At 45.7% G+C, this 27,487-nt stretch overlaps 1 protein-coding gene across 1 annotated transcript in view; it reads left to right on the plus strand.

Moving 5' to 3' along the window:
- Positions 1-27,487, plus strand: part of RALGAPA2 (Ral GTPase activating protein catalytic subunit alpha 2) — a 368,955-nt gene that overhangs the window by 231,284 nt on the left and 110,184 nt on the right. Inside the window, exons 33-36 of the mRNA XM_029070298.2 lie at positions 5,679-5,750; positions 16,594-16,717; positions 17,449-17,604; positions 26,543-26,701. Coding sequence (XP_028926131.1) covers positions 5,679-5,750; positions 16,594-16,717; positions 17,449-17,604; positions 26,543-26,701 — 511 coding nt within the window. The remainder of the gene's footprint in view (positions 1-5,678; positions 5,751-16,593; positions 16,718-17,448; positions 17,605-26,542; positions 26,702-27,487) is intronic.

Raw genomic sequence — 27,487 nt, forward strand, 5'->3', positions numbered from 1 at the left:
ACTAAGTGCTGGGGTGGATATGAGAAAATCAAGTTGGACACAGTTCCCGTTTCATGAGGGGCTCTCAGTCTCAATCCCCATTTTACAGGTGAGATAACTGAGGCACAGAGAAGTGAAGTGACTTGCCCAGGGTCACACAGCAGGCAAGTGGCGGAGCCAGGGCCCGTGCTCCATCCACTATGCCCTGCTGCTTCTTAGAATATAATAATAATAATAATGATGGTATTTAAGTGCTTACTATGTGCCAAGCACTGTTCTAACTGCTGGGGTAGATCCAAAGTAATCAGGTTGTCCCACGTGGGGCTCACATTCTCAATCCCCATTTGACAGATGAGGTAACCGAGGCCCAGAGAAGTGGAGTGCCTTGCCCAGGGTTACACAGCAGACAAGTGGCGGAGGCAGGATTAGAACCCGTGACCTTCTGACTCTCAGGCCCGTGCTCTATCCACTACACCATGCTGCTGAGCAGATGGCAGCAATTTCCTTCTAACGAGAGCCAGGGGACCACCCTACAGGGGCAGACCGTCGGGGAAAATCCCCCTCCAAGCCGAAGAAAGCTCTCACTCATCACCATCATCATCACCATCCTTTAGCGAGTGTCAACCGCAGGCAGAGTGCTATCCTCAGCTCCTCTGGGGTGAAGGGCATCGCTCTGAGGGTTTGAGAGCATCCGTTAAAAGTACAAGTCCTTGTTCTCTCTGAGGTAAAAGTGTCTGGGAGCAGCAGATCACCCGGGGTGGGGGGGGGATCACAGCAGTGCTTTATGGAGCAGCTGTAGAAACCCCACTCTAGATGAGCTCTTCTCTTGTTGGGGGGCAAGAAATGGCAAAATAAGCCCACGGTGCTGTGATTCATTCATTCGATCGTATTTATTAAGTGCTTACTGTGTGCAGAGCACCATACTGAGCGCATGGGAAAGTACAATGCAACAATAAACAGTGACAATCCCTGCCCACAACAAGCTCATAGTCTAGAGAGCGTTCTTCCTTTTAGAATTCCTCAGAAATACCAACTGTTTTGACATTTTGGACACCTGACTTACTTAGGACTGGATGGAGGCTGGGAAAAATATAACAGAATTAGCATTTGTGGCCACAGTATTTGGTCTGCAGAAGCAGTTCACAACTTCTTTGATTCTTGTAAAGTACAGATCTCTTCTATAGTGATGTGGATGAGTCTGGCTGTTCAACTACTAGAGGGAAACATTTTGTTGCCCACAAATCTTTTGAAGGTGTGTTTGAAAAATGTTTCGATGGATCTTATCAAGAAGGACTGTTCTGTAATAAGATGAGCTGTTCTCCAGTAAACACACTCCAAAGATCCACAGCTCCTCTATAAAGCTGTTTATTGCTGCAGAAAAATGGATATTTTAGAAATTATTTAAACTATAAATTTAGAGCAGAAATGTGTAACTCAGATGAAAGATGTCGTAGTCTTACCGTGTTTTGTTTTTACCGAAACAAACCGCCAAAAATAGTTGAACAAGTATGTATTAGGGGTTATATTATGAGACTGGGAGAATTTTCTTAGGGTCAGGAAGAAATATTTAGGGGGGCAGGGCTGAAGGGGACCCTCACTTGGCCAACAAGAGACACCCACTTACTCATGAGAATAGGTGTCCTCAGCACAGTCAGGAGGCAGTGGTCAAGGAGGTCAGAAGAAAAAGGACAGTTGCTGTTCCTCCTGGGACAGAGAAGTGGTATGGCCTAATGGAAAGGGCACTGACCTGGGAGTCAGAAGACGTGGGTTCTAAAGTCTGGGAGCGGACCGGGCTTGGGAGGGAAGATGAGGAGCTCAGTCTTGCTCATGTTGAGTTTTAGGTGGCAGGCCGACATCCAGGTGGAGACGTCCCGGAGGCAGGAGGAGATGCGAGCCTGAAGGGAGGGGGAGAGGACAGGGGCGGAGATGTAGATCTGCGTGTCATCTGCGTAGAGATGGTAGTCAAAGCCGTGAGAGCGGATGAGTTCACCGAGGGAGTGAGTGTAAATGGAGAACAGAAGAGGGCCAAGAACTGACCCTTGAGGAACTCCAACAGTTAAAGGATGGGAGGGGGAGGAGGCTCCGGCGTAGGAGACCGAGAATGATCGGCCAGAGAGGTAAGAGGAGAACCGGGAGAGGACAGAGTCCGTGAAGCCAAGGTGAGATAAGGTATGGAGGAGGAGGGGATGGTCGACAGTGTCAAAGGCAGCAGAGCGGTCAAGGAGGATCAGAATGGAGTAGGAGCCATTGGATTTGGCAAGAAGGAGGTCATGGGTGACCTTAGAGAGAGCAGTCTCGGTAGAGTGGAGGGGACGGAAGCCAGATTGGAGGGGGTCTAGGAGAGAATGGGAGTTAAGGAATTCTAGGCATCGATTGTAGACGACTCGTTCTAGGATTTTGGAAAGGAAGGGTAGTAGGGAGATAGGACGATAACTGGAGGGGGAAGTGGGGTCAAGAGCGGGTTTTTTTAGGATGGGGGAGACGTGGCCGTGTTTGAAGGCAGAGGGGAAGGAGCCCTTGGAGATTGAGTGGTTAAAAATAGACGTTAAGGAAGGGAGGAGGGCAGGGGCGATGGTTTTAAGAAGGTGAGAGGGAATGGGGTCCGAGGCGCAGGTGGAGGGGGTGGCACTTGCGAGGAGGGAGGAGATCTCCTCTGAGGATACTGCAGGGAAGGATGGGAAAGTAGGGGAGGGGGTTGTTGGGGGGGAGGGGAAAGGCGGAGGGGTGACTTTGGGGAGCTCAGACCTGATCGTGTTGATTTTCGTGAGGAAATAGGTGGCCAGATCATTAGGAGTGAGAGATGGGGGAGGGGGAGGAACAGGGGGCCTAAGGAGAGAGTTAAAGGTCCGGAACAATCGGCGGGGGTGACGGGCATGGGTGTCGATGAGGGAGGAGAAGAAGCTTTGCCTGGCGGAGGAGAGGGCAGAGTTAAGGCAGGAAAGGATAAATTTGAAGTGTGTGAGGTCGGCTCGGTGCTTGGACTTTCGCCAGCAGCGCTCAGCAGCTCGAGCATAGGAGCGTAGGAGGCGGACGGAGGAGGTGATCCGGGGCTGTGGATTAGTGGAGCGAGAGCGGCGGAGGGAAAGGGGGGCGAGAGAGTCGAGATGAGTAGAGAGGGTGGAGTTGAGAGCGGAGACCCGATCGTCGAGAGTGGGAAGAGAGGACAGGGCGGCAAGGTGAGGAGAGATGCTATTGGAAAGACGGATGGGATCGAGAGAGCGGAGGTCTCTGTGGGGCAGTAGCGAAGATTTGCAGGGGGAGGGAGTGTGAGAGATGAGGCAGGTGAGAAGGTTATGGTCAGAGAGAGGGATTTCAGAGTTGGTGAGTGAGGAGATAGTGCAGCGGTAGGAGATGACGAGATCGAGGGTGTGACCGAGTCGGTGAGTGGGCGCGGTATGGTGGAGGAGGAGGTCGGCAGCCCGGTCCGCTCCCAGACTTCTCCATCACCGTGGATGGCACGACCATCCTTCCCGTCCCGCAGGCCTGCAATCTCGGTGTCATCCTTGACTCGTCCCTCTCGTTCACCCCACACATCCTATCCGTTACCGAGACCTGCCGGTTTCACCTCTACAATATCGCCAAGATCCGCCCTTTCCTCTCCACCCAGACGGCTACCTTACTATTACGGGCTCTCGTTATATCCCGGCTAGACTACTGTGTCGGCCTTCTCTCTGACCTCCCTTCCTCCTCTCTCGCCCCGCTCCGGTCTATTCTTCACTCCGCTGCCCGGCTCATCTTCCTGCAGAAACGATCTGGGCATGTCACTCCCCTTCTTAAACAACTCCAGTGGTTCCCTATCGACCTCCGCTCCAAACAAAAACTCCTCACTCTAGGCTTCAAGGCTCTCCGTCACCTTGCCCCTTCCTACCTCTCCTCCCTTCTCTCTTTCTACCGCCCACCCCGCACGCTCCGCTCCTCTGCCGCCCACCTCCTCGCCGTCCCTCGGTCTCGCCTATCCCGCCGTCGACCCCTGGGTCACGTCCTCCCGCGGTCCTGGAACGCCCTCCCTCCTCACCTCCGCTTCAAAACCTTACTTAAAAATCACCTCCTCCAAGAGGCCTTCCCAGACTGAGCTCCTCTTCCCCCTCTACTCCCTCTGCCATCCCCCCTTTACCTCTCCGCAGCTAAAGCCTCATTTTCCCCTTTTCCCTCTGCTCCTCCACCTCTCCCTTCCCATCCCCACAGCACTGTACTCGTCCGCTCGACTGTATATATTTTCGTTACCCTATTTATTTTGTTAATGAATTGTACATCGCCTCGATTCTATTTAGTTGCCATTGTTTTTACGAGATGTTCTTCCCCTTGACGCTGTTTAGTGCCATCGTTCTTGTCTGTCCGTCTCCCCCGATTAGACTGTAAGCCCGTCAAACGGCAGGGACTGTCTCTATCTGTTGCCGACTTGTTCATCCCAAGCACTTAGTACAGTGCTCTGCACATAGTAAGCGCTCAATAAATACTATTGAATGAATGAATGAATGAATACCCGCTCCACCACTTGTCTGCTTTATCACTTTGGACATGTCATTTAATTTCTCTGTGCCTCAGTTTCCTCACCTGTAAAATGGGGGTTTAGTCCCTGATTCCCCTCCCCCATAGACTATCCATTCATTCATTCATTCAATCAGGTTTAGTGAGCACTTACTATATGCCAAGCACTGTACTAAAAACTTGAGAGTACAATATAACAATAAACAGATACATTCCCTGCCCACAGCGAGCTTACAGTCTACAGGGACTGGGTTTAGCACTTAGTACAGTGTTTAGCAAAGAGTAAGGGCTTAGCAAATACCCTAGGTAGCAGTATTAGGGATTGTTAGGGGCAGAGCCCATGTGCAGAGCTGATGGAGATGAGAATTCCCGGAAGGCAGCAGCAGTGGTGGAAACAAGCATAATTTCCCCTTTTCTTACCGTGCCTCTGGCCCCCTTGAGTCGAGCGCGGTTTTGATCCCACCTCCAGCAGAGGCGGAATGCCTGGCATCTGATCACCACAGTTTCACCACATCTGTATGACTCCTCAAACTATATTTATCCGGGTGGGCCAAGGGCCAGTTTCCAGGTCATGGGAAAGAACAGGCATGATGGGTAGCACCGATCGTCCGCTCAACTGTATTCGTCCGCTCAACTGCATATATCTTCATCACCCTATTTATTTTGTTTGATGAGATGTACATCACCCTGATTCTATTTATTTGCCATTGTTTTTATGAGATGTTCTTCCCCTTGACTCTATTTATTGCCATTGTTCTCGTCTGCCCGTCTCCCCCGATTAGACCGTAAGCCCGTCAAAGGGCAGGGACTGTCTCTATCTGTTGCCGATTTGTACATTCCAAGCGCTTAGTACAGTGCTGTGCACATAGTAAGCGCTCAGTAAATACTATTGAATGAATGAATGAATGAATGAATAGCACCCCTCCACGGCAAACCCACCCCTACGCTAGCATATTGCGCATCAAGGTAGGGCCGGGACCATGCTCGCCTCATTCGGTGGATCTTATCTTGGGATGTTCATTTCATTCTACAGTCCCAAAATAGAGAGAGATAAAGTGGCATTGGAAAATTCGAGAGCACCGACTTGATTCGGTTACTTGATTGTGTCAGTAATTTAATAAAGGATCATCTGCCTTTCTTCGTTTCATTGTTTTGTTGTGAAAAATGGTCTCAAATGCATTTTTCCCCTCTATTTTTTCTTGTATTTATAGAAAAAATTTTCATCTTCTGAAGAAAAATTCTAAATTATTGCGAGAGCTAAAAAATTTGGACTCCCGCCAATGGTAGGTAAAAAAATGTGTAAGTGCTCCTAATAGCCCATCCACTGATATGACTGCAAACATAAAGAAATCTGCACAGAGAAACACCAAGTGTAATGAAAGGAACCACACCTGCAGATGTGAGTACCTACTCAGAGTGGTATTGGACAACCCTTCTAAAATTGTCACGCTGTAGATCTGTGTTTATACTTCTCTACTTGGGTCAATTAGGCAAAGCGTAGTGCATTACGTTTAGATTTTGTAATGATGTGAGATTCTCATGCATTAAAATGTACTTGGTGGAGGGACTTTGAATGAGTCTCACCTGCTCGTCTGTCGAAAGCTGGAGAAACATTGTCCAGAACACTACCCACTCCCTCGGAGAACTCATTTGCTCCCATGGCTTCTCTTGTTATTTCTATGCAGACGATTCCCACATCTACCTCTCCGGCCCTGACCTCTCTCCTTCCCTGCAATCTCGTATTTCCTCCTGCCTTCAAGACATATCTACTTGGGTGTCCTGATGACACCTCAATTGAATCATGTTCAAAAGTGAACTCCCTATTTTCCCACCCAAACCCCGTCTTCCCCATCACTGTGGACACCACCACTCTCCTCTCTATCTCACAAGTCCTTAACCTTTGGGTTGTACTTGATTCATCGCTCTCATTCCACCCACATATTAAATCTGTCACCAAATCCTGTCAGTTATACCATTACAATATTGCTAAAATCCACACATTCTTCTTTATCCAAACTGCTTCCGTGCTCAACCCAGCACTTATCCTATCCCGCCTTGACTACAGCATCTGCCTTAATAATAATGTTGGTATTTGCTAAGCGCTTACTATGTGCAGAGCACTGTTCTAAGCGCTGGGGTAGATACAGGGTAATCAGCTTGTCCCACGTGAGGCTCACAGGGAATCCCCATTTTACAGATGAGGTAACTGAGGCACAGAGAAGTGAAGTGGCTTGCCCACAGTCACAGAGCTGACAAGTGGCCGAGCTGGGATTTGAACTCATGACCTCGGACTCCCAAGCCCGGGCTCTTTCCACTGAGCCATGCTGCCTTCTCACTGACCTTCCGGCCTCCTGCCTCTCCTACTCCAATCCATACTTCGCTCTGCTGCACAGATCATATATCTACGAAGACTTCAGTCCGTGGCACCACACTCTTCAAGGACCTCCAGTGGTTGCCCAGCCACCTCCGCCTCAAAGAGAAACTCATTTCAATTGGCTTTAATGCATTGTCGTGGCTCAGTGGAAAGAGCCCGGGCTTCGGAGTCTGAGGTGATGGGTTCGACTCCCGGCTCTGCCGCTTGTCAGCTGTGTGACTGTGGCCAAGTCGCTTAGCTTCTTTGTGCCTCAGGTACCTCATCTGTAAAATGGGGATTAACTGTGAGCCTCACGTGGGACAACCTGATGACCCTGTATCTACCCCAGGGCTTAGAACAGTGCTCTGCACATAATAAGCGCTTAACAAATACCAACATTATTACCCCATCCTACCTCACCTCACTGATCTCCTACTACAGCTCAGCTCGCGCTCTCCGCTCCTCTAAAACCAGTTTACTCACTGTGCCCCAATTTCGTCTACCTCACCTCTGAACTCTTTTCCTCTTCCTCCCACTAGCCTGGAACTCCCTCCCCCTCCACATTTGACAGACCACCACTCTCTCCATCATCAAAGAATTACTAAGGTCACATCTCCTCCAAGAAGCCTTCCCTGCTTTCCCCGGCTCACTCTCCCTTCTGCATCATCTGTCCACTTGGGTCTGGGGCATTTGGCATTTGAAATTCCTCCCACCCTCAACCACAGAGCACTTAAAAACATATCTTTAAACTATATATTATAAATTATTCATATTGATATCTGCCTCCCCATCCAGGCTTTAAGTTCATTAAGGCCAGAAAGCATACGTGCTAATTCTGTAGTATTGTACTCTCCCAAGCACTTCAACAGTGCTCTGCATATAGTAAGCACTCAATAAATACCATTGATTGATTCAACAGGGAGCAACCGTCATGCGGTGTATCAATCAATCAATGATATTTATTGAGCATTTACTATGTGCAGAGCACTGTACACTAAGTGCGTGGGAGAGTCTTGTCTCGGTTTATGTCGTCGAGTCGTCTCCGACCCATGGTGACGCCATGGATACATCTCGTCCAGAACACCCCGCCTCCATCTGCGAGGGGTTCTGGTAGTGGATCCGTAGAGTTTTCTTGGTAAAAATAGGGAAGTGGTTCGCCATCGTCTTCTTCCGCGCAGTCAGTATGTCTCCGCCCTCTCTTTCCCATGCCGCTGCTGCCCACGCAGGTGAGTTTAGTACAATATAACAGACACGTTCCCTGCCCACAACAAGCTTACAGTGTAGAACATCACCTGGGCTTGTGCTTCATTGTGCTTTAAAATGCCTCTTTGGTCCTCTGCACATAGCTTACTTTTATTAGCTCACCGTAGCAGAGACTCTTAGGGACCTTGCCATCATCTGCTATCCCCACAAGTGCTTACTCCCTGCTTTGCAGATATGATTTCTTATGCAGTGGCTCTTGAACCGACCGCTTTGAAGTCTCACCAGATGCTCCGCCACCTTGGTGAACAACAGTTTTGTGGTGGTTTTTGTATGAACTGCCATCATAGTTCCTTCCCTCCCCTGGATCTAGACCCCGGGTCCCCAGGAAAGGACCGTTGGTAAGGTTGTGGATTATGGCAGAGGACAGGACGTACTGGAGAAGGTATATCTATGGAGTCGCTATGAATCGGAAACGTTCGACACCATTTAATAATGATAATAAAAAATGAATTGAGCACATATGAGATCTTAGGTGACTGATGGGTTGACTTGATCAGATAGGTGGGAATTTAAAGCAGAGAGAACCTCTTGGAGAAGTTAAATTTGTAGGAGAGTATAAAGGTGGGGAAGAATGTGATTCAGCAGATTTGAGGAGAGGGAAAAGGAGTTCCATGCAAGAGAAGGACTTTATGTAGTGGATCAAAGAGGAGACATTTCAGAGGAAGGTGCAGCCAAGAGGTTAGAAAGCAACCCTGATTCTGAAGGTGTGAAAACAGCTCATATGCAAGAATGAAGCAGATTAAGCCTCTGAATGCCTCTCAGAAAGGATCCGGGGGAAAAAAGGCTGGCCTCCTCAACCCCCTACTCTGACCCTGAAACAGCAAGTCCCTAGCAATGGAGACGCTTTAGCCGAGTAAACGAGGGAAATAAGCAGAAAGTTATTGAGGGCTGAACTCTCTTTAAGCTTCCACTAGTAGCTGTGTACTTTCTCTTTTTTTTCTTTTTTCGGTCAGTAGTATTTGTTAAGTATTTACTATGTGCCAGTCACTGTACTAAGCACTGGAGTAGATACAAGTTTATCAGGAAGACACAGTCCATTTACCACATGGGCTCCATAGTCCCCAATTTACAGATGAAGTAACTGAGGCACAGAAGAATTAAGTGATTTGTCCAAGTGGCAGAGCTGGGATTAGAACCCAGATTCTTCTGCCGTCCAGGTCCGTGCTCTATACATTAGGTCAAGCTGCTTCTCTTTCCTATCACGCCGGCCACTGAAATGATCCATTTGCTCTAATAATAATGATAACAATAATAAGCACTGTGTTATTTGTTAAGGGTTTACTCTTAGGTCTTAAGCCCCGGGGTAAATACAAGATAATCAGGGTAGAGAGAGTCCCCGCCCCTCGTGGAATTCAGTCTAAGGGGAAGGGAGAACAGGTTTCGAATCCCCATTTTACAAATGCGGGAACTGAGGCCCAGAAAAGTTAAATAACTTGCCCCAGGTCACACCACAGACAAATGGTACGGCTGGAATTAGAGCCGAGGTCCGTCACCCAAACCTGCCTCTATCCTCCTACAACCATCCACTTCGTCATCTCCCTTTCTGTACTGCCCTCTTTCTACTGCTGGCATGGGCACTTTCACCTGCCCATTGGAAAGTTTTTATAGATAGAAAAATACACGGAAAGTTGGATTAAATTAACGTTTTGATTCTAGTTCATATGTGAGTGTCAATCTATCTATAATCAATTCAAGCTGACTGACGGGAATTGAAGGTGGCAGTGAGATTTTACCAGGGTGTCCCTTCCACACCATGTTCATTCATTCAGTCATATTTATTGAGCGCTTACTGTGTGCAAAGCACTTTACTAAGTGCTTGGGAGAGTACAAATATAACAGTAAACAGACACAGTCCCATGTGCAGGGTAAAATTGCCCCTTGCATTTGCTACTGCAGAACCTGGCATTGTTTTCATTTGTCTGTCTTTGTGTATGATCTTGTCAAAACCTCCTCTCTAAGACAGTCAACCTCTTTCTGATCACTGAACCCCAGGCTGGTGTATCTGCTGCTGCAATCTCCCAGCTGTCCAGGGCCGTGCCATATCGTCTGAGGTTTGGCTTTATTGTTTACAATTTCCCACTTTGGCTCACCACATAGCAGCTGTTTGGAGCTCCTGCTGTGTAGAATGTGATCTACATATGTACACACATATAAATGTAGAACAGGGAATTTGGTTGGGGAATGGCTCACTCGAGTGAGGGTGGGAGGTACATGCTGGGTGGGCTCATTTCCCCATCCCTGCTCAGGACGGAGGAACAGTGGAAGAAACTAAGCTCTCTATCGCTTCTTGCTAACTCCTGCCCCAAATGTGCACCTGTGGCTAGAAAGGGTAAATGAGTTGCCCTAGATTCCACAATTTTACCCGGAGAAGCTGGGTTGCCTAGTGGAAAGAGCACCGTCGGGGAAGACGGGAGCGGGAGGTTCTAGTTTGGACCCTGCCACTGGCCTGCTGGGTGACCCTGGGAAACTTACTTCATATTTTTAGACTTCAGTTCCCTCATGTGTAAAATGGGTATGATAATGCTGTCTCTCTCTACATCACAGAAATGTTGGGAGGATAAAAATAAGTTCAGTGTTGTGAAAGCGCTTTGATGAAAACAAAAACACTATAGATATTTAAAGTTATATTATTATCACCATGAATGATATTTATTGAGCGTTTACTGTGTGCAGAGCGCTACACTCAGAGCTTGGGAGAGTACAGTATGACAGGTATTATTATTATCATTGGGAGTAATTTGTCCAGTGCATGAACATATTAATTTGTCTTGGTTTCATATTTCATACAATTTTACTAACTAAGGGAATAAATTAAAAGGAAGGATCTATATATTTTGATGTGCAATCTAGCACTCAGTTCCCTCACAAATATTCTTCCAGTGGCTTATATCTCTAAATTTCTAAGAATGTTTGTTATAGAAATGAATAGCACAGGATTATTACTCGGACTCCATTATAAAAGCATGTCTTGTTAGATCACCCATTCCTATTGTACCATTTGTCTTAAGGCATTTGAAGGGCTTTACACTCCTAGAATTAACCCCTGCAAAATAAAGTAGGTAAAGAGTTATCAAAACAGAAAACTTGGATTTCTCTTTGAAAAACATTTTAGTGAAAGGAAGAGTAAGTTTAGGTAGGAAGAGATTAGTTTTGTGCCCCGAGTTAGAATATAGCCGCTCTTCAGAGAAGAGTCTCCAACCAGATCTTGTCGGGATCTTGTCTAGAAATCCACCCTTGCAGGTGAAGATAGCTTTCCAAGTAGACGTATTTCTGTACTTTTGGTGCAAGTTTCCCTTAGAGGATTTGGTTCCCTCAGAGTAGTACGTTAATATCATACCTCCCTGCAACTCAGGGTCATTGTGTTCATTAGAAATGCAGTGCTTCTGTGCAGGTCAGTCAAAGGTGAGCCTCCAGGTATCATGCTGGCATTTTTCTATTGCCCGTCTTCCTCTCCAGCCTAAAGCAAACACTGCAAATAATATAGAAAGGCCAGTTGGATTTTCAAAGCACTGTTCAGAGAGCAGAACCATTTTATATTGCCCTGGAGAACCAGGGAAATATACCCCTGTAGATTACATTTAAGGTGAATTTTTTGTTCCTTTATAAAAGTCATCTTTGAAGGGTCTCAGTTGATATCTCCCCTCAACCACTTTTTTATGTGTTAAATTTGTTGCTGGTTTTCCTTTGTCCCCTCTAGACTCTCCAAAGTCAATATCCACTTGCTTCCGAGTCTCCTGGGATATTTTGCCTCCAGTAGTAGTAATAGTATTTTTGAGTGCTTTTTGTAGAATAGCATAGAGGTGACCTTGTCGAGATCTCCAAGTCTTTGGAATTTGTTAGCCAAAGAAGGGTCCGGTCTTGTCTATACCTTTAGAAAGAGATCTTGCCGAGGGTGCCAAGAAGGAGGAGTTGAAGGACTTCCAGATCTCTGTCTGCTTGCATTTCATATTAAGTGGCTTAGTGGCTGGGATGGTAGTTGTTTAAAAACACATGCATCGAACCTAAGGAAGAGAAAGCGAGATGGGTTTCCAGATGCCACAATTCAGAGGATGTGAAACCTTGTTAAAAATGTAATTCTAAAAGTCCCGCTGAACCTCGTACCTATATCAGGTGGTCATTAGGGCCTGACTTCCCCAGGATCCCAGGATGGGTTAGCAAGGGCTTAAAGGCCTAAAGGTGGAGTGGAAGACAAACAGATGCTGAGGTTTTATAAAGAACGAAGAAAAAGGAAATATTGAACTTGTGCTTCAGTTGGGTCCCGACTGTGTGCCTTTTAAAATGAAGTTTGGAGACGATGGTAGGTTTGCGGAGGTGGGAGGGGATTGGAGAGAGGTTGGGAGACTCTGTACGGATTTTCCTCTGCCGTTGAAATAAATAGGCTGTTAGATCAAAAATGCACACATCTTACTCTCAGTTGTATCCCTAAGTACTTACAACTTGAGAATTTGGTCTTTAAGAGATAAGGAGCGGGTGCACTGTTGGAAAACAGCTCAGCCGAGACCCCAGACCTTGGGTCTGCCCTTTCCGTCCAGGACTTGTGTCTCCTGAGTCTCCATCCTCTGCACTCTCCTCTCAAACCACTTCCCGACTGCCCTCTGGGCCTCCCTCTGAGTTCCAACATGTTATGACTAGTCACATGATAATTAGCTTAAGCAGCCCTTATTATTTCAGTTCTAGCCAAGTGGGACTGGGAACACAAACAAGCAAGTCCTGTGAGGGAACGTAGAGTCCAAGCTCCAGCCATTCCAGCACCGAGAGCAGCCCTCCATGCATGCTGCGTTTTCAGGGAGGTAGCAAACAACGTTTTTTCCCATTTTCGTTGAGTTTCGAGCCAAGTACACCCAGTTCTGCAATAACACATGTTTCCACCATGCAGTTTAGCTAGAGCTCTATTAAGGAATTAGGGAACGTTGGTCCAGCAGCATGAGCCTATTTGGGTACAGGACGCTACGGGATTGAAAGAAGACTACAAAACATTTTCCTTTACCCAGTGTTTTGTTGTTAGAAGAGAACCGCTGTAATCTCCTTAAGAGAAGATTTGGAGGCAACATAGAGGGAAGCAGGTTGGGCTGATAGTAATGAATGGTATTTGTTAAGCGCTTATTATGTGCCAGGCACCGTACACTGTACTTAGCACTGGATAATCAGGAAACCAGGTTTCTAGCCCCAGTGGTGCCATCGGCCTGCTGTGTGACTTCAGGCTAGTTACTTAACCGCTTTAGGTGTCGGTTTCCTCATCTGTGAAATGGGAACGATAAAACCTGCCTCTTCCAACCTCACAGGGACTTGTGAGGTCGGAAGATCGTTAGATTAGATGATTCATTCAAAAGTACTTTGGGAAAACAAAAGTACTTTGCAAGTACAAGGTGGGGCTGTCGGTCCAGTGGAAAGAACACCGTTCTGGGAATCAGGAGTCCTGGGTACTAGTCCCAGTTCTACCCGTAGTAGCTGGCTAATGTGGGCAAAGACTGCATGTGCGCTTCTTTTCAACGCTCCGCCCCCCTGCCCATCTACTTGATCGTTTCATTCTTGGCTCCAGAAGGAGGTTGAATGGCGTATACAAAACAGTGTGAGTGGAATTATAAAAGAAACTAACACCAAAATCAATTACTTTTTTAAAAAAATGGTATCTGTTAAGAGTTTACTCAGGGCCAGGCACTGTACTAAGCCCTGGGGTAGATACAAGCCAATCAGGTTGGACGCAGTCCTTGTCCACATGAGGCTCATAGTCTAAATCCCATTTTACAGGTGAGGCAACTGAGACTCAGAGAAGTCATTAGCCCAAGGTCATAAGACAGACAAGTGGTAGAGCTGGGATTAGAAGCCAGGTCCTTCTGACCCCCGGGCCCATACCATTTCCACTAGTCCCCGCTGCTTCCTCTGTGCAGGTTTCTGATCCTGAGACTTCAGGACCAAGGCTTAGCCGTTGTTTAAAAAGAAAAACTCCATCATCTGTAATTTCCTCCATCACCTGTCTCCTACACTCACTTTCGAGCTCCTAGAGGAGAGGGATCATGTTTACTAAGTCTTGTCCTCTCCCAGGCTCTTTCTACAAGGTGCCACACAGTCAATACTAAATAATAATAATAATAATGTTGGTATTTGTTAAGCGCTTACTATGTGCAGAGCACTGTTCTAAGCGCTGGGGGAGATACAGGGTCATCGGGTTGTCCCACATGAGGCTCACAGTCTTAAACCCCATTTTAAAGATGAGGGAACTGAGGCACAGAGAAGTAAAGTGACTTGCCCACAGTCACACAGCTGACGAGTGACAGATCTGGGATTCGAACCCCTGACCTCTAACTCCCAAGCCCGTGCTCTTTCCACTGAGCTACGCTGCTTAATAATGATGGTATTTGTTAAGCGCTTACTATGTGCCAAGCACTGTTCTAAGCACTGGGGGGATTCAGGGTAATCAGGTTGTCCCACGTGGGCCTCACAGTCTTAATCCCCATTTTACAGATGAGGGAACTGAGGCACAGAGAAGTTAAGCGACTTGCCCAGAGTCACCCGGCTGATAATTGGCAGATCCGGGATTAGGACCCATTACCTCTGACTCCCAAGCCCGGGCTCTTTCCACTGAGCCACGCTGCTTCTTGACTCACCGTTATCATCACTGTCATTAAAAGAAATGCAACCTTATGTCTCGGGTCAGCAGGTCTGGAAATATGGAACAAAGCAATATCCCCAAAATATTATCCGCAGAGCTGGCTGGGAGACTGGAGGGTGAGAACCCCACATGCACCTAGAAAGAAGGGTGCCTTTGGGACTGGAAACACTAGAAGCACTGAGGAAGAGGCGCGGGGAAGTGTGGAGGGCTTGGTCGTGTCTCATCACCAGTGCCGTGGCTCGCCTCCCCCACGGTGATGGATGCCTGTTGCTGTCAGCCCTCCCCTTCCAAGCTCTTCCACAATGTCCAGGGCCGCCCTGTGAGGTAACCGTTGAGCACGGGACAGGACTGGCTCTGTCCCAGTGGTGTGAGGCCTCGCCCGCTCCACGCAGGACCCTAAACAGCCACCATCCCCATCCCGTCCTCCAAAGGACTGCAGCTACAGGAGGTCATGCATTCTGATCCCGGCTCTGCCACTTGTCTGCTCTGTGACCTCGGGCAAGTCGCTTCACTTCTCTGGGTCTCGGTTACCTCAGCTGTAAAATGGCGATTTAGACTGTGAGCCCCAGTTGGGACAGGGACCGTGTCCAACCTGATTTGTTTGTATCCACCCCAGCACTTAGTACAGTGCCTGGCACATATTAAGTGTTTAACAAATACCACAAAACAAAACACCCTCTGGCCTGGCAACCACATTTGGCCCAAAACAATCTGACTATGGGGCATGGTAATAGTGACATATATTGCCTTTAGAGTACTGTCTTGACCGAATCTGTGAATCGATTACACTTATTGAGCACTTACTCTGTGCAGAGGCACTGTATTAAATGCTTGGGAGAGCAGAATAGTAATAATGATATTTGTTAAGTGCTTACTATGTGCCAGGCGCTGTTCTAAATGCTGGGCTAGATACAAGCTAATCAGGTTGGACAAAGTCCGTGACCCACCTAGGGCTCACGGTCTGAATCTCCATTTTACAGATGAGGTAACTGAGGCACAGAGATGTTGAGTGACTTGCCCAGGGTCACACAGCAGACAAGTGGTGGAGCCAGGATTAGAAACCAGGTCCTTCTGACTCCCAGGCCCATGTTCTAATCACTAGGCCCAATAGAGTTAGTACATCTGACCCCTTATGCCCCCTGCCCTCAGGGAGCTTACAATCACATCCTATATGTCCAAGGGGTTTGAGACAGGGAAAAACAGGGTTCCCCTCCCCCCGCAAACATAGGGGAAACTGGAGCACAGGGTCTGTGCCTTTCAAAGTCACCCAGTTGCTGTAGAGCTGGAGTTACAGTCAAGAAGCAGCATAATGTAGTGGAAAGAGCACGGGCCAGGGGTCAAAGGACCTGGGTTCTAATAACAACTCTGCCACGTGCCTTCTGTGTGACCTTGGACCAGTCTTTTCATTTCTCTATGCCTTAGCTACACCATCTGTAAAATGGGGATTAAATCTTAATCCCTCCTCCTTAGACCGTCAACCTCATATGGGTCAGGGACTATGTCCAATCTGATTACCTTGTATCAACTCCAGTGCTTAGAACAGTGCTTGGCACATAGTAAGCCCTTAAATACCATAATAATAATAATAATAAACTTTATTATTAAATTGGTCATAGTGCTTAACAAATGCTTTATTCTCACAATCAAAAAAAAATCAGGTTCGTCTCAGATCGGCAAATCAAAATTGCTGAGCTCTTCCCATAGTTAACAATTCAGAATTTCATATCCTAATCTCAGAGACTAATTGTAATCATTGTAAATGAAAATCTGGCACCCCAGTTCCTCTTTGCTGCTTTGTTTGTTTGTTGACACAATTTAGTTAGGATTACATGTTTAATTCAAAGAATTGTTTTGCCTACTCCCATTCTCTCTGAGTTAGAAATTTGCTTCTAATCCACAGCCGTGAAACCCACAAGATTGCCGTGTTTTACATTGCTGAAGGGCAAGAAGACAAGTGCTCAATATTATCCAATGCAAGGGGAAGCCAGGCATATGAAGATTTTGTTGCTGGACTTGGTTGGGAGGTAATGAATAATATGTTTCAAAGTAGGCAGGTAATTTGGAGAGTCCTCTGAAAAATCCTGCTGGCCTATAAAGGATGACGTAAATCTTTCACTTTCGGGTTCTTTATTTGCGAATTTCACACATCTGGGGCAGGATGGGGATTCTAAGGTTGGGAGCAAAACACAGATATCTCTCCAAACTGGATGGAAGGCTGGGATCACTGCTTCTGGGCAGGCAGTCTGTAGTATGGAAAAGGTAGAGAAGGAAAGATGTGTGGCAAAGGAACTGTTCCCTGGATAGGCAGTCAGGGATTGGAAGAGAAGTCATAGGTCAGGTTGGATTAGAAGAAAAAGTTGGGTGCGGGAAGAAATTCTATACTCAGAATCCCATGATGGCTAGCGCAAGGAGCTACGGGTTTGCTCACTTCTTCAAAATTAATCCTTCGGGAGCTGCACTGGACCTTTTTTCAGCTAGGGTAACGTGGCCACCCACATTCTGGAAGGAAAGAGCGGAACTATTGAAATGTACTGATACATACATACAAGTGTCTATGTCCCCATGCATCAATCCAAACAACTCGTTAATAACTCATTGGTGGATCTGGTATGGAGTGAGTCCACCCGTCATACTTGATTTTAAGTAGAAGGCCGAAGAAAATCATTCCTCATCAACCTCGGCAGAACGCTTGTGCTTGGCCAGTCAGAAGAGTTGGGTTTTGATAACATGCATTTCCCTTTTTAACACCCATAAGGTCGACCTTTCCAAGCATTGTGGATTTATGGGCGGCTTGCAACGTAACGGCAGCACGGGACAAACTGCCCCATACTATGCTACCTCTACCGTCGAAGTAATTTTCCACGTGTCCACTAGAATGCCATCGGATTCGGATGACTCACTCACCAAAAAGGTAATTTTCAGTTCCCTGTTGTAAAAATTCTCAATGAGACGCAGTCATGGAGCCTTTTATTATCACTTTATAATAATAAGCTTCTCAAACTGAACTTGGAAAAGATACCATGCTGTCGCGAGAGGTAGCGTGGTGTAGTAGAAAGAGAACGGGCCTGGGTTCTAATTCCGGCTTGACCTTTTACCTGCTGGGACCTTGGACAGGTCACTTAACTTCTCAGTGCCTCAGTTTGTTCATCTGTAAAATGAGGATTCACTACCTGTTCTCCCTCCCCTTTAAACTGGGAACCTTATGTGGGACAAGGACTGGGTTCATCCTACTTAGCACAATGCTTGGCACACACGGTAAATGTTTAACAAATACCACAGTTAATAAGAAGCGATGTGGTTTAGTGGAAAGATCATGAGTCTGGGAGACAGAGGTCGTGGGTTCTAATCCCAGCTCTGCCACTTATAGTGTGGCTCAGTGGAAAGAGCACGGGTTTAGGAGTCAGAGGTCGTGGGTTCTAATCCCGGCTCTGCCACTTGTCAGATGTGTGACCTTGGGCAAGTCACTTAACTTCTTGGTGCCTCAGTTACCTCATCTGTAAAATGGGGATTAAGACAGAGGCTCACAGTCTGTGAGTCTCACGTGGGACAACCTGATTACCCTGTATCTACCCCAGTGCTTAGAACAGTGCTCGGCACATAGTAAGCGCTTAACAAGTACAAATACTTATCTGCTGGGTGCCTTTGGGCTAGTCTCTTCACTTCCTTGGGCAGTTTCCTCACCGGTAAATTGTGGATAAAATGCCTGTTTTTTTATGGTATTTGTTAAGCAGTTATTTTGTGGCAGGCACTGTACAAAATACTGGAGCAGATGCAAGCTAATTAAGTGGAATGCAGTCCATGTTCCCAGGGGGGTTTATAGTCCTAATCCACATTTTACAGATGATGTAACTGAGGCACAGAGAAGTGGAGTGACTAGCCCAAGGTCACACAGCAGACATAGGCAGAGCTGGGATTAGAACCCAGGTCCTCTGACTCCCAGGCCCGTACTCTTTCCACTCAGCTACCCTGCTTCTCTTACATGGACTCTCCCTCCCTTCTACATAGACTCCAAGCCCCATGTAGGGTAGGGACAGTGTGCAACTTGTCTACCTCATTGCTTAGTACAGTGCTTGGCAAATAGTAATCTCTTAACAAATACCCTAAAAATTGTTGTTATGTTCAGAGGGGACATTTCTATAGCTCATGAAGTGTAATGCTCCTAATAGTTTCATTTTCCTCCATCGTTGAAATAATAGAGGAAAAGGAAATGTCCATGCCCCTCTAGCTCCAGTCGATCTTAGACCCGCCGAGGCCCACCTACCAGTCTCTACAATACCTTCACACAGGGAGGATGTTCAGGTGTCTCCAGTGTCAGAGCTTGTACAGAAGAAATTTACCAAATGCTGCCTTCAAGGAAGGGTAAAAAAAACAAACTATGCACGAGGGGCAGACATATTGCCAGGGAGATGCGTTCACTTGAGTGTCCTGCCTTGAACTGGAGTGAAATCGAAAGCTTGCACTCAGCATGTCCAGAGCTTTCCCACCGATCAAGACTTGAGCATTCGGTCAGAAAGTCAGAAAAAAATCCCACAGGGAGGCTAATTAGAGCTTCCCTCTTCTGGACCGCCCGGTGTCCTCCTACCCACTGTAACCCAGCTATAAATAACCCAGCCTTCTCTAAGGCAGCGGAGGACTGGTGACGAGCAAGCTTGGGGCAGTTAAGATCTCCCTCATACAAGATGATGGGAGATGGTGGGAATGAGGCCTAGGAAAGAAGGACTGGGAAAAAATTGGTCTGCACACAAGAGATACTCATTAAATACCACTGATTGCTTGAAAGGGGCCAAAGAGCAAATCAGAAAGGGAGCTGAAGAGGAGAATGAGACTACTGGCTGCAGCATTAGATGTCTAATAACATAGTGTTGAATCCATCAATCAATGGTTTTTAATGAGTGCTTCCTCTATGAAGAGCACTGTGCTAAGCGCTGGGGATACTGTACGCTCATTGTGGAGAGGTGAGGGTCTACCAGAGTTGGTACCTATCCACAATGAGCGTACAGTATTGAACAAAGTAATTCTTCATGAATTAAGCTAATGCAGGTTGAAGGGAAATCTAGTTGTAGTGGAAAGAACTCAGGCCTGGGAGTCAGAGGTCCTGGGTTCTAGTCCCAGCTCCACCACTTGTCTGCAGTGTGACTTTAGGCAAGTTAGTTCACTTCTCCGTGCTTCAGTTACCTCATCTGTAATATGGGGAAGAAGACCGTGAGCCCCATATAGGACAGCGACTGTCCAACATGATTAGCTTGTAACTGCCCTAGTGTTTAGTACAGTGCCTGATATAATGGTAATGCATAATGGTAAGTGCGTAATTAATGCCATTAAAAAAATCTCATTGACAATACTCCGTGCTGCTGGGATGAGGAGTTGGAATCCTCCCTCCTTGCACAAATGTCAGGGGACAGTGTCATCTCCTGCGGCTTTCTCTTTGTCTCTTTTCTTCCTTTCCTTAAAGGAAGTTTCTGGCAGCAATCTCTCTCCTTCCTAGAAGTACTCACTCCCCACTGCTGAGCCGGCTTCCATTTCTGTGACTGATGTGCCATGCTGAGGGTAAGAGCAGGCACATCCCATTGGAAGATAATCAGCGTGTTGTGGGAGTCTCTTTCACTCTTACCTAACACTCTAGTCCCAAACAGATGACCACGTAAGTTCTCCGCTTGCCTGGACTCCAAAATTCAATCTAGCTTTCCGGATAAAAGCAGCTTGGCCTAATGGAAAGACCACAGACCTGGGAGTCTGAAGGACCTGGGTTCTAATCCTGGCTCTGCCGCTTGTCTGCCATGTGACCTTGGTCAAGTCACTTCACTTCTCTGTGCCTCAGTTACCTCATATGTAAAATGGGGATCAACACTGGGCACATAGTAAGAACTAAACAGATACTATAAAAAGAGAAGCAGCGTGGCTCAGTGGAAAGAGCACGGGCTTGGGAGTCAGAGGTCATGGGTTCGAATCCCGGCTCCGCCGCTTGTCAGCTGTGTGACTGTGGGCAAGTCACTTCACTTCTCTGTGCCCCAGTTCCCTCATCTGTAAAATGGGGATTAAGACTGTGACCCTCATGTGGGACAACCTGATTACCCTGTATCTCCCCCAGCACTTAGAACAGTGCTATGCACATAGTAAGTGCTTAACAAATACCAACATTATTATTATTAGAAAACCAATAAAACAAACTATTGGTTCCACACTGTAAGCCCAATTCACCGCGACCTGTTCTTTATAGAACCCAGATAAGCATTGCACCTCAAGCTGTCAAACTCTCCTTGTTCTGCCCACCTGCATCCCCACCGTCATCATCACCTTGAGTAATGGATGCCCAGCATAAAAGTAAAAGAACCAGTCCCTGCCCTCAAGAAGTGCATAGTCCAGTAGCGAGCTCCTTGGATGACCACGCAGAATCAATCAGTCAATCCGTGGTGTTATCGAGCAGTTACTGTGGGCAGAGCACTGTACTAAGCGCTTGGGAGAATACAGTATAGCAGAGCTGGTAGGCACATTCCCTGCCCACAGGCAGAGCCAGTCAATCAATTGTATTTATTGAGCGCTTGCTCTGTGAAAAGCACTGTGCTAAGCTCTTGGGAGAGTACAACATAACAGAATCGATGGGGAGAATGGTGCCCCCATTGCTACTGTTGCTTCGGCAGAGGGGTTCTAAATTTTCTTGGACAGAGCAGTCCACCCAAGCAAAGGCTAGTGAGCCATCTCCCCATTTCCTTTTTGGCTGTCTTGCCAGGATCCTGCTGGGGTTGGGGTAGCGGCGAAGGGGAGAGAGAGAGAGACAGAGATTTTCCACCCCCCCACGATCCCGTAAAAGGGGCAGATGCTGTTCAGAGCATCCTTCTGGGGCTTTTTAACCACTCACTCTGCCCCCACCGGGAGAGAATCAGGCCGGCCAAGTGTTGAGTGATATTCTAAATGAGTATTTCATTGGGATTAAAAGCTACCATTTCATTAAAGGATGTTTCTGTGGAGGGAATAGATATGGAAAATATTTTTTGCTGTCATTAAAAGGGATAAAATATGGAAAAGGACATTGTTTTTTGTACGGATCCATTTTAAAAAAACATCCGATTTTCTTGTTAAAAATGCTACGACTACAAACCACGTTGTTCAGTTTGGCTCTGATTGAAAGATTCCCCACCGAAGTAATCAAAATTCAGCTGATACCTTTTGCAGCTCCTGGATTTAGCATCATTAGCGATAAACTTTCTTTATCAGGATGTCTCGCAGCTAGAATGAAAATCAATCAGAGAAGCAGCATCCTACCGTCCCCTGCCTTATTCTAACTAAATTGTACCTAACAGCTTAAAAATGAGCTGCAAAATTCTGAAGTGATTCATTCCACGCTCTGCTCCTAGAAGAGTGGAACTTTTTCAATTCAGAAACCCGGTTGCAACCCCATACTGAACTCTTGATCCTTCACTGCAGAAATTTGTTAGCTCTGGCTAGATTAGATTTTTAGCAGCTAATCTAACTGCTGTAGGGGTTTGCAAAGTGGGGACAGAGCTGTGCTATTGGATTTGTCCAATTCATTTGACTCCAGGACTATAATTGCGCTTATGTCTTACAAGGCTTCTATAGCCTCGGGCCGGCCAGCAGCAGAAAAACAAATTGGCCGTGATACAGTACGAGTGAAAGGGAATGAAAGGCACACATTATCAGTCTCCAGGCAGCGCAGTTCTGGCAGGAAGTTTCTTGGTTAATTTACAAATAAAACTTAGATTTTAGGACGGGCTCACTGTCAGACGAACAATGGGGATGTCAGAGCGGACTGTTGCTTCGTAGAAGTAGCAGCCATGCCTACTTAGGAGCGGGAATTCTTCCATCAAACAGACGACTCCGTGCGGGAGCCAGCTGGCTGTGTAATGCAATTAGTCAGAAAAGGAGGTCAGGCTATTAGGTGTGGACCGTGACCGGTGTCACCAGTGGCGTGCTGCCTGTCGGGCAGCCGACGGAATAGCTCACGCACGGTGACTTTAAAACTATTTACTCAAGAGAACGAGCAGAAGTAGGGCACGGCTAGACGCCGCACGCAGTTTGGCAAGGGGGGAGAAATTGAGCATTTGTCTGGTCACCGGCCGCAGCGTTCATCCCGAAGCACACATCGTAGTGGAGGAGACGGGGGCGCGATTAATTAGGGACCGGTTTAAGGAAAGGAGACCCTAAGTTTCACGGACCTTCGCGGCCTGGTCTAACTTTCCAACCTTGAGACACACCCAAAGTGAAATGCTGGGACAGGGAATCTGTCCTTTCTTTGAGGGTACGTGATTGAAACTGTGAGGTTTGCGGTTGGGATGAATTTACCTTTTAAACCAGAAAAAAAAAAAAATCGCGCTTCTAGTATTCTCCCTCCCTCCATGTTCTGGCCTTCTTTAGCATGAGGCTAAAGTCTCTTTTCATTTTAATGATTGGCCTGCCTCACCTCGTGTGTTTGATTGTCATGAGTGGGTAGGGGGTGTACACAATTTGCTCCAACTTTATTCATTAATTGGGCATATTGCCATTGCTGCTAATTCTGTGATTTAGTTCATTAAAGTCCAAGGTGCCCAGAGGCTATAGCCATGCAACACAGAAAAATAAACAACATTAGGATGAATATTACGTTCTTTAAAAACAATGTAATGATATAGATAGACATCTAGAGAGAGAGAGAGAACTTATTTTAGTTCCATTAATTATTTTAATTAAGCCTGCAATTTGTTTAGCGGGAGTTCACTACTCTGGTGCTGGGATTATGAAGGTGATTTAGCAAACTGAAAATGGAAGAACAGGAGTAAACAGATTTTCTTGGGGTGTTGCCCTGGGCAGCTTTTTTTAACTTTCTGATTTCTTTTGTGCATGAATTCTACGAGACAGGATGATGCAAACCTGAAAGTACACCATAATTCTTTGCTATCACACCACACAACCATGAGCGTGGAGTAGATTGGGTACATTTGGGGCACATTTTTAAAGCTGAAGACATTTTAGATTTCCCGAACCAGAGAGCCTGGAGCGTCCAAGGAAAACTCAGGAAGCACGGTGATTCAGTAGGTGGAACTCATCCCATAAATCAGTTGCCATTGTATTAATTCGAGGGGCACAGTGCTCTGAAGACAGAGCCTTTTTTTTTTGCCAGATTAGGGGTGTTAGGTGTTGGGTTCTGGCTGAATTCCAATTCCAATAATAGCATTCTGTTTGTCTAAATTCCCTCTGAAGTTTCAATTAGAAGCTAGTCCCTTTTCAGGTAAAAATACAGCTTTGTTGAATCCCTGGCACAGAGTGATGACCATGTTTCCATTCTGGAAGTGGTATAGTTCTGCACTGGATAAGGAGCTGTCATGCATTTTGAAAGACTGTGTAGGACACATTAAGAAGAAGGTAATGCTGGGTGAGATGTTGGTTAAAAAAAAGAAAGAAAGCAGTATCTTTTTTTTAACTGACCTTTTTTAAAGAAAGGGTGTGGGCCCCACTATTTGTTCCCTGCCCTTTTGTAATGATATATGTGAATAGGGACAAAACCCATGTATCTTGTGCAGTTTTCCATTTTAAAATGAAGTTTGGAGCACCATCAAATTGTCTCCCCCATCGTGACTTGCGCTTGGCACGAGTGGTCAGACGTGTCCACGAGCCCTTACTTAGAGGCAGGATTGTATTGTCCTCATCTCTACGAGCACAAAGATGTAGGTGCCGATCTCTTTTTAAATAATTGACTTGAACAGTTCCTCCCAAAAGAATGAGATTCAGAAGAATGAGGCATTTCAGAATAACCGACTTCTTTTGAAACCTTATAATAGAAAAGAGAATGTGGTGTTTTCATCTGTATTTTTCCCGATGTGGTTGAGCGGTGGATGAAGAGAATTTTCCGTATTATACTAGCATGTTTCACATATGTAATAGTCAAAAGTACCCTGTTCGTTTCTTTTGTTACAAATCTAAGAACCAAACTATAACTTAAAGACATGGAGTTCATGAGAGTAGAACATACTATGCTCTGTATCATTTAGGCTGAGAGAAAAGTTAGGTATTTGCACATTGTTTTTCATGAAAGGCATAGCATTCTTCTGCTGACTGTTTATGGTAGGGCAAAGGAAGCTAAGCAACAGAATAGCAATAGTATAAAAAGTTTAAATCCATGTTAGGCATTGCTTGAGCTTTATAAACAGCTTTCGATTAGCTGCTCGGTAATTGCATTTGCTTAACTTTTACTGTTGGCCATTATAATAACAATTCAATAATGCAATAATAATAATTGAAATGATCAATTTCAATATTGGTAATTGGGGGGGTTGTTTGTTAAGTGCTGACTGCATGTGCCAAGCACTGTACAAAGCAATGGGGTAGATACAAGATAATCAGGTTGGACCCAGTCCACGTCCCACTTGGACTCACAGTCTTAATCCCCATTTTATCGATAAGGTAACCAAGGCACAGAGAAGTTAAGTGACTTTTTAGTGGTATTTGTTAAGCGCATATTATGTGCCAGGCACTGTACTAAGCACTGGGGTACTCTCTGCCCTTCAGAGCCTTGTTGAAGGCACATCTCCTCCAAGAGGCCTTCCTTAACTAAACTCTTCATTCCTCTTCTCCCACTCCCTTCTGGGTCGCCTTGATTTGCTCCCTATACTCATCCCCCCATCCTAGCCCCGCAGCACTTTATGTACGTATCTGTAATGAATTTGCTTATATTAATGTCTGTCTCCCCCTCTTGACTGTAAGCTCATTGTGGGCAAGCAATGTGTCTGTTTATTGTTATAGTCTCCCATATGCTTAATACAGTGCTCTGCCCACAGTAAGCACTCAATAAACAAGATTGAATGAATGAATGGAAGGTTAGACACAGTCCGTGGTCCACAGAGGGCTCACAACCAATAATCTCCATTTTACAGATGAGGTAACTGAGGCACAGAGAAGGTAAATTGGTAATCAGCATGGCCTAGCTGGTAGACTGAGGTTTGGGAGTCAGAAGGGCCTAGGTTCTAATTCTGGGTCCTCCACTTGTCTGCTGTGTGACCTTAGCAAGTCACTTAATTTCTCTGTGCCTGTAAAATGGGGATTGATACTGTGAGCGCCATGTGGAACATGGACTGTGTCCAACCTGATGAGCCTGTATCGGCCCCAGCATTTAGTAGAGTGCCTGACACATAGTAAGCGCTTGACAAATACCATAAATTTTTTAAAAAATTCAAAAGTGACTTGTCCAAGGTCACACAGCAAACATGTGGTGGAGCTAGGCTTAGAACCCAGTCCTCTGACTCCCAGGCCCATGGTCTTTCTGTTAGGACTAGCTGCCTCTCTGTTTTTGTGTTGTATACCCTTCCATGCATTCTAAGGTAATTGTTTATATTTGGGACTTACTGAATTTTTTTTATGAATTTGTCAATTCTACAATTTAACTTTGGAGCAGTGAAAGTGAAGTTATACAATTTTATCTTTATTTAAATTTAATTCTTGGGAAACCAACAGATTAGTTTCCCAAACAAAGATGGTTTTACACCTTAAGTGTTAAAAGAATGTTTAGAATTTTTTTGTGAGGTATGCCATGTAATATCCCATCCTAGATTTTCAGTGAAGTGTTAAAGCTGACGTTGGAATTGTCCACAATTAACACCTTTGGATACATGTGTGATTAGCGTAATTTTGTGCATAATATGCTTATGCACATTATGCAGCTAAACACCATAAGTGTTTTAAATGAGGAAAGTACTCTCGCCACCCACACGTTTATGCCGCATGTAGATGAAATCAGCGTGCTAACATTTTTTTGGTAATGAAATATTTCTGCTGCTGAGCATTGTAATTCAATTTGTAAGCCATGACCCCTCATAAACTGTTGTTATCACTCTGATTAATAAAGAGCCAATTTGCCATTGCAGCTTCGTCACTTGGGAAATGATGAGGTTCACATTGTCTGGTCTGAACACACCAGGAACTACCGCAGGGGTATTATACCAACAGATTTTGGAGATGTTTTAATTATTATTTATCCAATGAAGAATCGCATGTTCTTCATCGAGATAACGAAAAAACCGGAGGTACGTTTTCCCTGAATTATCGGTCCCATCATACACACCGTTTGGCATGTAGAAAACTGTTACTGCGTCGCTTGAAAAATAATAAGGGCAATGTGTGAAATTCATTGACTTTTTTACTGGTGAATGACTTACCTCCTTCCGAGACCGAATAGATGCTAGACTGTTCTATTTGGTGGGAATTAACTGTGCGTTAAGATGCTCAAAGTCTGTATGTAATTTTGTATTATTTCACCTTTTATTCATATTTGCTATTTATTTGGAGCAGCTGTGAATTCCAGCTAATTGGGAAGTTCACCATATAGAATCACTGAATATGAAAGGTCATCGGGGTTTCTGTGGGGTATCCAAAAAAAGATGATTCATAACAGTAATGCGTAAGATCCACATCTATCCACGGTCTTTCACTGCGATTGAAAAGTTGCTTTGATCTTTGAAGAGGTCTGAATGCTCACAGAACTTAATAGTGAATCAGGTTTAAAATGAGGATTCTCCCAAACTGGGAATCTTTTCCTGATCTTTAGGGAAAATGCGGTAACTGAGGTGTATATATGTGTTTACCTCACTTACATCATTTTCTATGTATATATATATTGTTTGTGTGCATGCCTTCAGGGATATATCTTTCAGCAAAAAGGCCAAGAATCAGAAGTTTAGATTCAGTTTGACAAAATCAGTTACTCTGCATCAAATATCTGTTTCATATATTTAGTCATAACAACTGTGGTATTTATTTAGGGTTTGTTGTGTGCCAAGCACTGGGCTAAATGCTGAGGAAAAGATAATCAA

This window comes from Ornithorhynchus anatinus, chromosome 1, assembly GCF_004115215.2.
Source record: "Ornithorhynchus anatinus isolate Pmale09 chromosome 1, mOrnAna1.pri.v4, whole genome shotgun sequence".
Lineage (NCBI taxonomy): Eukaryota > Metazoa > Chordata > Mammalia > Monotremata > Ornithorhynchidae > Ornithorhynchus > Ornithorhynchus anatinus.